This window comes from Nansenia antarctica (assembly GCF_963989245.1).
Source record: "Nansenia antarctica genome assembly, chromosome: 6".
Classification (NCBI taxonomy): domain Eukaryota; kingdom Metazoa; phylum Chordata; class Actinopteri; order Argentiniformes; family Microstomatidae; genus Nansenia; species Nansenia antarctica.
In genome coordinates this window covers 48,226,633-48,238,952 of record NC_137676.1, presented here as the reverse complement: position 1 = coordinate 48,238,952, position 12,320 = coordinate 48,226,633, and the positions used below count along the sequence as shown (strand labels likewise).

The following is a 12,320-nucleotide window of genomic DNA, read 5'->3' as shown; positions in this document are numbered from 1 at the left end:
CTTTTTCATTCCCCAGCAGAGCCCTCTCTCATTGAAGGAACCATCTAATCCAGGTGAGAGGGCTTTAATCAGCAGACGCCTGTCGATGCTGAGTCAGGATTACACATGTTAGAAAAGTGGTTTACTACGCCTGCATTCATGGATGAGCCCTTTTTTTATTACTACACAGCCACACTACTGAGCTGATCACCTTCTAACTAGAGTGTATTTTGTTGGTTAATACTTATTTATCATTCAGCTTTCAGTGGTTTGACATTCAAAGTTGTCTGCATTTTGAGAAGGAGCCCTACTTGAGTATGGTACATCACTATAACTCCCACTGGAGCAGTTATATAACCAATGTTTACTCCTTGAACAATTATGAAATATGAATATACAAAAGGCTTAATCCACTTTTCAGAATATGCCTATCACCAAAGCTTTACTAACATAATATTTTCATTACTTATGTGTAGCCTATATAGACCCTCCGAATAATCATACTTCATTTTCAATATAATGATCGTTCCTGACACAAAACCCTGTCGGTCATCATTCATTTATCCAGAATTAGCACTGATGTCAATAGGGTGGGACTAGTATTCAATCTAAATCTTGCTTGTGTAATTTGACCAATATAAAATAATATCTATTAGAAGTTGTAGGCTGATTAAACAGGAGAAACAACATGCACCGATGACATTATGTGTATGGACTGTCGAGGCAATCGAGGTGCCCCCCAATACAGGTTTATGAGTTACTGACAAGCAAAACGTAATAAATAAATGGTTTCATTTGTACAATATTCTTTCTAATACAAGCAGTGCGCATTGGGCCTATCGACTGTGCGCGAGCTGGCTGGCGGGTGCAGATGACTTTCCAAACGCCTCAGCGGCAGTGATTGCAGCATCACCAGTTGTGAGCGGACTGGAGTCATCATGTGATGATTGACACATGTCAGATCGAACATGCATAACACATCAACACTAGTGTGAGAAAATAATAAGTCATACACGGAGGGATAAGTTACAATAACGCATATTTGTTCGTTTCTTCCCCAGACAAGGCTACGCTAAATAGGCTATACATAGTAAGCAACTGACAAATATATGTTCTAATAGCAAACACACACTTGCAGCCGCACACTACGAAACGTTGAATTCCTTTCCATATTTCATAACATAAACAAACATGGAACTGGAAGCCCTTTAAAAAAAAATGTTGCACGATATTTCCCCAGACAGATTGAAGTGTTTAAATCCCCCAATGAGGTATACCGGTACGTAGTTAGCAGGCAATAACATTGTAACTACTCTCCCTCCCAAGATGCTGAGAAATATCATACTGATATCAAGCTGTAAGATACACTGAAATTCGTTACATGATAACTGAAACAATGTCGCAAGTCGCACTTACCTAAATGCATCATCTTTGGTCCGTTCTGTGATTTCTAGGCGCGCGGGTTATAACATAGACAGCTAGCGAGCTAGCTAACTGAGCCCTAATTTATTCCGTTATGGACACACACCACTAACGTTACACGAGCGGCCTATAGACGACAGTTCTTTTCTTACGAGAATTAGAAACCAAATAATTCCCCCCAAAATAGGCATCACATATGACTCGCGTTCATTTGCTTCTTTTTCATTTTATAAAATGCGCTTCTCATGGTGGTGTCGGTAAGTAAATCCTGTCTTGAAAATCCCCTCTTGAGTCGTCGAGTCTCAGTCTCTATGAGAGCAGGCGGTCTACGTGCTCCCAGACAGATGATGCTGCTCGCCTCGTTTCATGTAGATTTCACTCAGTCGTCGATTCAGTCACGATTTAAATGCACACACCTATACATGCAGACACGATTAAGAAGTTAATGTATGTACATCATTTACAAGACACGAGTCACACGGCCATTTGTGCACAAGGTGCAACGGCATATACGCTTGCTTGCTTCTCCTTCTTCCCAGTGGCAGTCGAGATGCACTTGCCGCGGCCGGGGCTCATCCACAGTGCGCTGCACGCGACCGCCAGTCTGGTGTCGGACCAGGAGAGGGCAGCGGCTCTCGCGCGCATTTTCGTTGTGTTTTTCAATGAAATATCAATAGAACCATACAAAAGTATTTTAATGTTATCAAACATTAATAGCCTACAAACAATAATCACAAACAATAGTCCAACATTGTATTTGGGCTTTTTCCCTCACAAGGTGGTGATGTTGAGGCATACGTCGTTTGAATACGGTCAGTGGCTAGTTTTGGTTAGAACTTGTTATTACATTCCCTCTCTAAACAAACAAAATAAGTGATACTATTGTTGTGCGCAATTTTCCTTCCATTCCTCTCATCCAAGACATGACGCGAAGTGATAGAATAAGCCTGACATTTGTCCCCCCCCTGGTGGGTTTCCTCCTACATTGCTGTTGTGTCGTGCTGAATGATCTATCACTCCTCTATCTAACTCCCCTTCATGATCGTAGGGACTTCCTGGTCAAATAAAGTAAAATCATGAATTTAAAAACAAAACAATAGATATAACATGCAGGTGGAGCACCAGTGTATGTTCTGCTGACACCAGTGGATCCCTGGTTATCACTCCACCATCCAGGACAATCACATGTTTACATACTTTGGAAACACTTACACAATGATATCTAAATCCACTCATCAAATAAGTGTACTCTTTCTGTCCTTAAAAAGGTAAATGAAGGACACTATTCCTGGCCATATCATGATGACAGTAAAAAAATAAAAAAAATCCTGTTGTCAAGTTTGTGAGAGTATAGAAGGTAAATGTAAGATTGTTCTAATAAATGTTTATTTTATTATTAAATCCACAAAGAAGACAAAGTAGTTAAAATGGTTAGCATCTACTGAGTGTCCAATAGACTGTAGCTATAGGCCTGCAAGAGGTGAATCCTAGGGTATTTTCACATATCGTCCACTCTACGTTAACCAAGAGGTAAGAAAAAGTAAAATAACTCGGTTATTTTTGTGTTCACACTGCCCTCTATTTGAATAAGGTCTCAGTTATCTTGCTGGTCTATTTCAAGGACTTTTCAGGGTATTTTTACACTTGGTCCCTTTCAGCCAATGTTTGTGAAAACAGAGCATTTCGCCAATGTTCATGCATATGTGGATGCTCCAATTGAACTCAGACCCATCTGAAGCGAACTGAACTGAGACCATCTGTGTATCTGACCTCTGTGTATCTCTCAGACAAAGTAGTCTGTGGTGCTGTTGAATGTGCAATTACCCAAGGTGCAAAGCAGTTAATTGGCCTGAGTTCCAATGAAAGATGGACTGAAATGGACAAGCAAGAAAACTAAAGAAGTCCCCATGAAATGTTTTCACCTCTTGGTTCACTTAAAGAGCATTAAGTTCAGTTATTTTTGAGTTCACAAAAGTCCGAAAAAATGGACCATGTGTGAAATTACCCCTAGAAGATATGTTTAAAAGGGAAGGGAAATCTCGTAGATTTTAGGATAGAAAAAGTACAATAGCAAAAATAAACACAGCATTACATGTCATTACTTACAATAATAAGACAAAGCCTGAGACACAGAGATAAAGGCATAGATCATGTAAAACATCCCAAACACAAATGTTTCATCAACATATGTTTCATAGGCACAAAAATGTCAACTTGGTGTGCAATTAATTAATATGACATGCAAATATGTATGTCAAGCTTCTAGAGAATATTCCAAATCAGACATGTCTGAAAGATTGCACATACATGGTATTCTGTAAACATTGGTCAAACAATGATTGCTGCACAGCAAGTTTTCTAATAAAAAGGACTATACAATAACTGTCAATGCAATTAAATCATTTAAAGTCTTAATTACTATAAAAGGCAAGATCTTGCGTAGAACTGTTTTCTAGGAATATGTATGAAGTACTACCACACCTAATTGTAATCTGATCACAAAGTCTGATCGGATAATAAGAGTCCTCTGGGTATATCAGCATTTGGTCATCAAACACTTTACCTCAGAACTTCCCTCTCGTTTTACTTACACATGGTCACCTGCTATTGCAGCAACATTGTTATAGTTAAACTGTTGCATCAACACGTTTGCATATCAAGCTTCAGCAACTAGCTCCAGCCTTTTCACAGTGAATCCAAAGAGGAAGTCCTTTGTACGTGTGAGTTGACAGTCAAGCAAAAAGAATAGGCTTGTAGGTGGTCAATTCACAACCCAAGAGTTCCTTGACTTAGTAAGAGAGCAGTATTAGTCCCGTAGTGATAGTCAATGCTGCTGCTCCTCCAGATGTGCTAGTCCTAATAGCAGCACAAGAGAGTCGGCTTAGCTCTCCAAGGGCGCCCGCAGGGGAATACAGCCATCCATCTCAAGAGACTCAGGCCAGCCTTCATATTTGTTACTGCTCTTACTGTTCTTCATACGCTAGGGGGAGGAGAGAGAGATTCATCCCATTTAAATAAAATATGCCATTAAACATTTACCTTATTGTTTTATTCAGTGCTCTGTTGTTTTGTGTCCTTTTATCTCGTAACCTGTTAAGAATCCGCCAGCCCGCCGGCGGGCCCTAGCACCATGTGCAAATTGTCTTGCCCTGTACACGCTTCCTATGTTCCTATGTTTACTTAGGTAGTCATGCGTTACATCCTCGCAAAGCTCTTGTGCTTCGAGCCAAATAATCCATCTTAAGATACAATCACAACAGCAGGCACAATCTACGTCGGTAAGACCACCAACAAACACACTACATTGATGAAACTCACCAATGAAGCCTTATAGTTGACCACTGATCAATAACAGTTTGTTTACATTGCAAAAAAAAAATATTTAGGTGAAAATGAAAAAAAACTTTTCTTTCAGTGTGTTCAAACTTGTATTTCTCAAAGCCAGTGCCACTCGTCATTCTTACTGTTGGGGAACAAAGCGGTCACTCTGATAAACAACCCCCCCCCCCTACACTCTATTGAACAATGCCCCCCCACATGGGGTACAATGACTCAGTATCCCCCCCACCAATGTGGTCAATCCAATTTACCCTTTGCACTACTGCTGGTTGCACACTCCCCTGGTCAATGTGAACACTCAATTACCCTTTGCACTACTGCTGTTTACAAATACTACCTTTGCACATTGCACTGTACAACTGTACATGGCTCATAACTGTATATATCTCTGACTACCGTTCTTGCCATACTGTACCTATCATTGTCATACCCATCATATTTTATCAAAACTATTTTATGAAAACTAAACTGCGTTTTGTTGTCTGGTACCTGTATTCTGCAATGACAATCAAGTTTAATCTAATCTAATCTAATACTTATTGGCTTATCTTGTTCAACAGGAGGTCACACAAACACACCTGAGAGAGAGTTGAAGATAATGTGTGTCGAGTACAATGCAGATGCACACATACTGTCATAAATGAAGCACCAGAGGTAGTCTACCTGTTCAAATGGACTCTTATTCTCGATTCCCTTGGCTCCCACAAACACCCAGCTGTCTCTGAAAGCCAGCTCTTTTATTGCTGTGCTGCCCAGCTCCTCAAAGAGCCGCCGGGCCTCATCATTCATCCTGTGATTGTGTTTAGGAGGAAGAAAACAGCTAGTTATTGTTGCTCATGCTCGTTTCATTACTCATACATTTGCATTAATTCAAGTGAGAGACTGTTCTAACTAAGCAAACATATAGCATGTACATCATGTTTAGCAAATCTGTTTACATTCTTTCAAGTAAGAGTTGATACATGTATGTACTGTATTGTTAAGCAACCCCCATTCCAGTTTTCTGTATGATAGCTACTGGGTGACATAATAATTATAATAACAAATAAATTTTGCACAACCGCCAGGGGCTTACCTAACAATATCCGGTGGTGAAAAACACCACCATTTTGCAACAGTTCTCAGTGAAAATGACTTCCATGTGTTCCATGAGTGTATTGGGGAGAGGGGGTGCACATTATGGACTCTTACTTTGTGGCAGGATCATCAAAGGAGGCCGCAAACACAAGTGTTCCCTCATGGAGAGGCCGGAGATACTTCAACAGGTCAGCCACATCTGAGAATGTAGAACAGAGGATGTACTAAAGCACAATCACTTCTGACTTCCAACACTGAACAATATATACTCAGCATATCCATATTACATTATTCATCCTCTCACCTCCTGCCCACATGTCAAAAGATTTAGTATCCAAGAGCTCTCCTGTCACACCTGAGAAACCAAAACATGGAATTAGTGTTACATGTGACAGTAGCAGTCCAAATCATGCAATTGGAAATATAATATCAAGATTTTAGACTTACCATTTACTAAAGCTATGTTTAGCCCTCTGCCAACATTGTTTTTGACACTGCTCACAAGGCTATGGGAAATCAGAAATAAGAGAGGCAGGTTGGACAAGAAAGGTAAGAGTGGTTGGTAACATAATACATTTTTTTTTTTTAAATGTTGAACTGCAATTAACATGGTAATCATGGTATCTCTCTCGACATTTGGCAGTTATTTGGGTGTGTGGGTGTATTATTTTGGTGTGTGACCAAATCAAATGGAAGTCGTGCAACAAAACACTTTGCTGTTATACAAGTCGGACAAGTCTGGGTTAACAAGAGAAATTAAGTACATTAGCTACAAATATTTCAGGAAACTGGTCCCAGTTTAGCTGTACACTGTAACACACTAATACTGGAACAGTAACAACTGACATACTGTATGGATGAACGCTACTGACAAAACTGCCAGAAAGATGGAAGGGAAGCAAGACAATACTTGCATTCAGTTCCTCAGACATACTTATACTTAAGATGGCAGAGAGATAAGCGGTAGAGTGATAAGAGTGAGAGAAGAGTGATATGACAATATCATGGCTTAAAGTGGGAAAAAATCCTGTGCCTGAAACTTTTTCTTGGGGAGGGGGTCACAGTTTGAGATATTGGGAGAGCGGGTACAGAAGACAGCTTCTTGTCTCAATGTTTAAATGCATTAATACTATTTTATAGTCAATACAAAATATATGTCTCAATGTTAAAATGCATTAATACTGTTTTATACTCACTACAAAATAAAATCCTATATTTAGATGTCTTTAAAAGAACAAACTGATTAAATCACTTAAGGCCAAACTGATTGCATCACTTATTAAGCCACTATCACTATAACAATAGATCAATAGATCTACATCAAGTAGAATACTGATGACTAGTGACCAGTCAAGACCATTGGACTCCAGGATATCTTTGAGCTCCTGCATGAGGGCTGACGAGTTGGCGATGTTTACTTTCCTGCTGGCTAGGTGTTGTGTTGTTACTTTGGCCAGATCATCATCAAAAAATCGAACAAGGACATTGAGGATTTTGTCCATGTTAAGATTAGTAGCTTCGTCGATATTCATTGAAAACGTTGCTTTTTTAAGCTTTTCACACAGCCGTTTTTTAAATTCCGGGGCAAGGCCATGTGTGTTTAAATAGCTGGCGTGCTTATTGGAAACGGACAGCTTTGTCAGTGCATTTTTGTCTTCTGATAGCTTCTTGCACAAATCGACGAGTGGCTGAGCCATTGTGAAAGACAGATCATGTTCAGCTATAAACGCGCACACTCGGATCTTTTGCTCGCAAACACGGTCGGTCATTGAAGATGAAGTGGTACCTGTCGCCGTCGCTACCAGCAAGGTTGTTGTATGAGCAAGCGCTCGAACCGAAGCTTGGTGACCGGGATCTGAGGCATGTCGAGCAATAACCTTCTTCCCACTACTATACTATATACTATACTATATATATGTATATATAGCCACCCTGCGTTGGTGGCTATGTAGTAGATAGATTAGCTAGTAGTTAGCTGTGTGCTGTCAACCGTCGACAAGCTGACTAACTAGATTTTGTTGCGGTCGTGATAACACAGCCGGGCATTGCCCTTGTACAATGAATAACTATAGCATATTACCCTGTTTAATACATAATAATGTATAATAACTATAGCATATTACCCTGTAACTATAGCATATGAGCTTTTCTACTTACTAGGTGCGACCGTTGGTGTCTCCGCTGCTCTCAAATGAGTCTCGAGTCTTTCTGAGGTAAACGTTCTTAACGTCCTGGGTCGCGAGACCAGTTCTCTTCGGCGCCGAAAGCAGAACAGCGCGAAGAGTCAAAGGCTGCGTCTACGGCAAGGTTGTTGTATGAGCAAGCGCTCGAACCGAAGCTTGGTGACCGGGATCTGAGGCATGTCGAGCAATAACCTTCTTCCCACTACTATACTATATACTATACTATATATATATGTATATATACTGTATATACTATAGTATATACTATACTGCCGTAGACGAGTTTCTTTGAGCACGGCGTACAGAAACAAGCACCCGGCTCCCTCAGTTTGAGGCACCACGTCCATAAGGCTTCCCCTCACTACTCTCCTCTATCCATGCCCAGCGCCATTTATTCCTTACTCCTCGTTCTAGTATAGCTGTGTCTTCGCCATGTTTAAGAAACTTGGCTTCCATTTTAATAGACTCTTACTAAAGTTAGCGAGATAGCGGGCTGCTAAAAGCGAACGTCTCTACAAGCTAACATTACACTCATTCAAACTTCTTAAGGCCCACCCCACTACTCTGCCTCCGATTGGCTAGAAGTCGTTGGTTGGCTTGAGCAATGCGATACCATTGGTAGGCGGAACTGTCTCTTTGCTGAAGATGACTCTTTAAATTACGATGTAAACAAATAGCATGTGATTATTTATTTTTTAATTGCTCAAAATTCCCGCGCGCCGGAAATCCGGCACCGTGCCGGAGAACTTTAAGCCCTGTGTACTGTCTGTATTATATTATATTATAGCACTTGGCTTCATTCAGCCGCTATAATTGAGCCGCTATCACAGGGCGTTAATACAAACCTCATTCACCTGCGTTCAATTACAAGTATGTTTGGTATTTATAGAAGGAAGCACGTACGCAAGTTGAAATCATCTCAGCTCGTTTTATAAATGATGCTTACGACGGTTTAGAAAAATGTGCTTACGTCAAAGTCAAAGATGAAGTTCAAGTACTTTTTTATGAATGAGGCCCCATGTGTGTTTAAATAGCTGGCGTGCTGATTGGAAACGGACAGCTTTGTCAGTGCATTTTTGTCTTCTGATAGCTTTTTGCACAAATCGACGAGTGGCTGAGCCATTGTGAAAGACAGATCATGTTCAGCTATAAACGCGCACACTCTGATCTTTTGCTCGCAAACACGGTCAGTCATTGAAGATGAAGTGGTACCTGTAGCCGTCGCTCCCGGCAAGGTTGATAAATGAGCAAGCGCTCGAACCGAAGCTTGGTGACCGGGATCTGAGGCATGTCGAGCAATAACCTTCTTCCCACTACTATATATATATACTGTATATATATATATACTATAGTATATACTATACTGCCGTAGACGAGTTTCTTTGAGCACGGCGTACAGAAACAAGCACCCGACTCCCTCAGTTTGAGGCACCACGTCCCATAAGGCTTCCCGTCACTACTCTCCTCCTATCCATGCATTCTTTGTATTCTAGATCCAATCTCCCTCTGTTTACTAGCTGTTTTGTGGTTGAAATGTTTTTCATTATTTTTATTTGTGTGTGTTTTCGTGTTTTTTGTTGTTTGTTGTTTATTGTCTGTGTGTTGTATTGTAAACTGTACCGTTACCTGTCTGCTTCTGTTGTAATGTAATGTTTGTCATTTATGTTAGGACCCCCTCGAAAACGAGATGATGCATCTCAAGGGGTTTAATCCTAATAAAGAAATTTCAAATATATGCCCAGCGCCATTTATTCCTTACTCTTCGTTCTAGTATAGCTGTGTCTTCGCCAGGTTTAATAAACTTGGCTTCCATTTTAATAGACTCTTACTAAAGTTAGCTAGATAGCGGGCTGCTAAAAGCGAACGTCTCTACAAGCTAACATTACTCATTCAAACTTCTTAAGGCCCGCCCCACTACTCTGCCTCCGATTGGCTAGAAGTCGTTGGTTGGCTTGAGCAATGTGATACCATTGGTAGGCGGAACTGTCTCTTTGCTGAAGATGACTCTTTAAATTACGATGTAAACAAATAGCATGTGATTAAAAAAATTTAAAAATAATCCCCCGCGCTGGAAATCCGGCACCGTGCCGGAGAACTTTAAGCCCTGCAATATATAGATAAAAGGGAGAATGACATGAATGGAGAGCAATTGGTATTGATTCTCACATCTTATCCTCGAGGCAGATTTTTGGACCAATGACATTGGCAGCTCCAGAGACAAGGCGGAAGGCCAGGTGTTTCTGAGGACAAGGAGCAGATAGACCACATTTGTACTTGCGGGGTCTGGGTTCTGAAAGAAAAAAGGAAACATAAGTTAGCACCGACATTCACAATAACTTAGCCTTCAGACAAAGCATGTCTTTGGAATGTACAAATTGCCCACAGCCTGTAATGACCTTCCCACATAGGCCTACCTTCTGTTGGCTCCTCGCTTGCTCCTGAAGAAAGAGAGCTTGTCAGTCAATCAAGTGAGCATTCTTAACTTATTGTTAATGGTGATAATCAATGCTTAAGTAAATTCCAAAAAACCCAATGTGTACACTGTACAGTATAACTGACTGATCATCACAGAACTGCTGGGCTCAAATCTGAAACATAGGCTGTACGTTATCCATCAGAGAGAGAGTTTGGTTGTCTTACCAGTGAAGAAGTGTCGCACTGATGAGCTGCTGTCTCCTATTATTGAGCTGGCCAACACCCAGGTGAGGCCAACCAAAAGCAGCACAGCTGCAGCTCGCAGTGGCCCTGCCACAGAGGAAGAACATTCCAATTAATTCATTGATTTGGTGATTACATTAATATTACACTATCTCTCTCTCACACACACACACACACACACACACACACACACACACACACCTTTTCCATACATTGTAGCTCCAACCTACCTGCTAATCTCATGTTTGATCTGTCAGAACTGGGCTGCAAGTAATCCTGCGCGGGGAGAAAAACATGACATATGGACTGTAATAAGCTTTACAAATCAATATCGTATTGCTCTGTAGCCTACACCGGTTAGGGGCAAAACAATAGGACTATTAGGAGCACTCGATTTAATCAGTGATACGATAGGATTATTTGGAGTTATACAGGTAGGCACTTCCAGACCAACGTAGACGTGTAGTAGCCTACATACAATGATGTTAGAAAACATTTCAGCACATTTCTGAAAACTGTCCGACCTATGAGATCATGAAAATTGTAAGCAAACAAGATGGCTCTGACTTGGGATGAATTCGATAAGGGCAAAAAAGTGAACGGGAACACACTGCAGAGAGAGCACAGGCAATGAATCTTAACACTCATCAACATGGCAATATCATACTTACTGTCAGTATACAAACTGGAGGTTGATTCCCTTGTCGCTTTGCTAACCAGCAAACAAGCTGTACGTTGCTCTTGTAACCTGGGACACTTTTATTTCTTCAACCTCATCGATACTTTCCCTGTGCAAAATGTACTTTCCCTGGGTAACCCCCCCTCCGAAAAAACCCTAAGCCAATAATGTTTTATTTGACCGATTTAGCCATCTGTATGATTTTCATCGTTCCCGTTTCGACAAGCATGCAGGAATTATATTATTCTATCGAACTGTCTTCCACCTAGATGTCTTCCGGATCGGTCGAGTCTGCGCGTCAGAATAAGAGCAACGCATCCGGGTACTTTGCTCTCCCGTCATGTCCACGCCCCTTTTTGGGTTGATAGAAGTGTAGAACTTTGACTGGCGGTCAATGGAAATTTCTGGTCTTTGCTACTTTAATCCGATAAAATAAGAAAACCGTAGTGCTTTTTAGATATTAGGAGCCCAAATCCGATGGCCAGTTAGGCAAACTATTAAATAGTGTCGTTGCCGATCAATGTTCGACATCGTTATATAGAGAAAATTAATGAAATAGGGGTTGATTCCTCAGAGCAGTCATTCATCAGAGCAATTGCGCGTCATCTCCCTGTCATCAGAATGTCCACGCCCCTTTTTGGGTGATAGAAGAGTAGAAGTTTGACTGGCGGTCAATGGGAATTTCTGGTCTTCGCTACTTTAATCCGATAAAATAAGAAAACCGTAGTGCTTTTTAGATATTAGGAGCCCAAATCCGATGGCCAGTTAGGCAAACTATTATATAGTGTCGTTGCCGATCAATGATCGACGTCGTTATATAGAGAACATTAATGAAATAGGGGTTGATTCATCAGAGCAGTCATACGTCATCTCCCTGTCATCAGGGATTTGTAGTTCTTCATTTGATTTGCCGTGTAAATCCCCAGATGAGAGTGTTACATTAGTGTTCTTAAGATAGGATAATAAATAAATCTGTTCAATGG

The 12,320-nt window shown here is 40.8% G+C and overlaps 1 protein-coding gene across 1 annotated transcript; it reads right to left on the bottom strand.

The window, feature by feature from the left end:
- Positions 1-2,204: 2,204 nt before the first annotated feature.
- Positions 2,205-11,598, bottom strand: fam3a (FAM3 metabolism regulating signaling molecule A). The gene is made up of 10 exons (XM_080535067.1): positions 11,330-11,598; positions 10,889-10,934; positions 10,641-10,745; positions 10,415-10,438; positions 10,167-10,290; positions 6,265-6,323; positions 6,122-6,172; positions 5,932-6,016; positions 5,404-5,530; positions 2,205-4,381 (listed from the first exon to the last, which is right to left on the bottom strand). Exons 2-10 carry the CDS (start codon positions 10,899-10,901, stop codon positions 4,283-4,285), a joined length of 687 nt encoding a protein of 228 aa, XP_080391193.1. The 5' UTR covers positions 10,902-10,934; positions 11,330-11,598; the 3' UTR covers positions 2,205-4,282.
- Positions 11,599-12,320: the final 722 nt, after the last annotated feature.

Coding starts and splice junctions, on each gene's coding strand:
- fam3a (XM_080535067.1), bottom strand. Junction 6,324..10,166: donor ATCTGCCTCGAGGATAAGAT/GTGAGAATCAAT, acceptor GATTTCCCATAG/CCTTGTGAGCAGTGTCAAAA. Junction 6,173..6,264: donor AAACATAGCTTTAGTAAATG/GTAAGTCTAAAA, acceptor TTGGTTTCTCAG/GTGTGACAGGAGAGCTCTTG.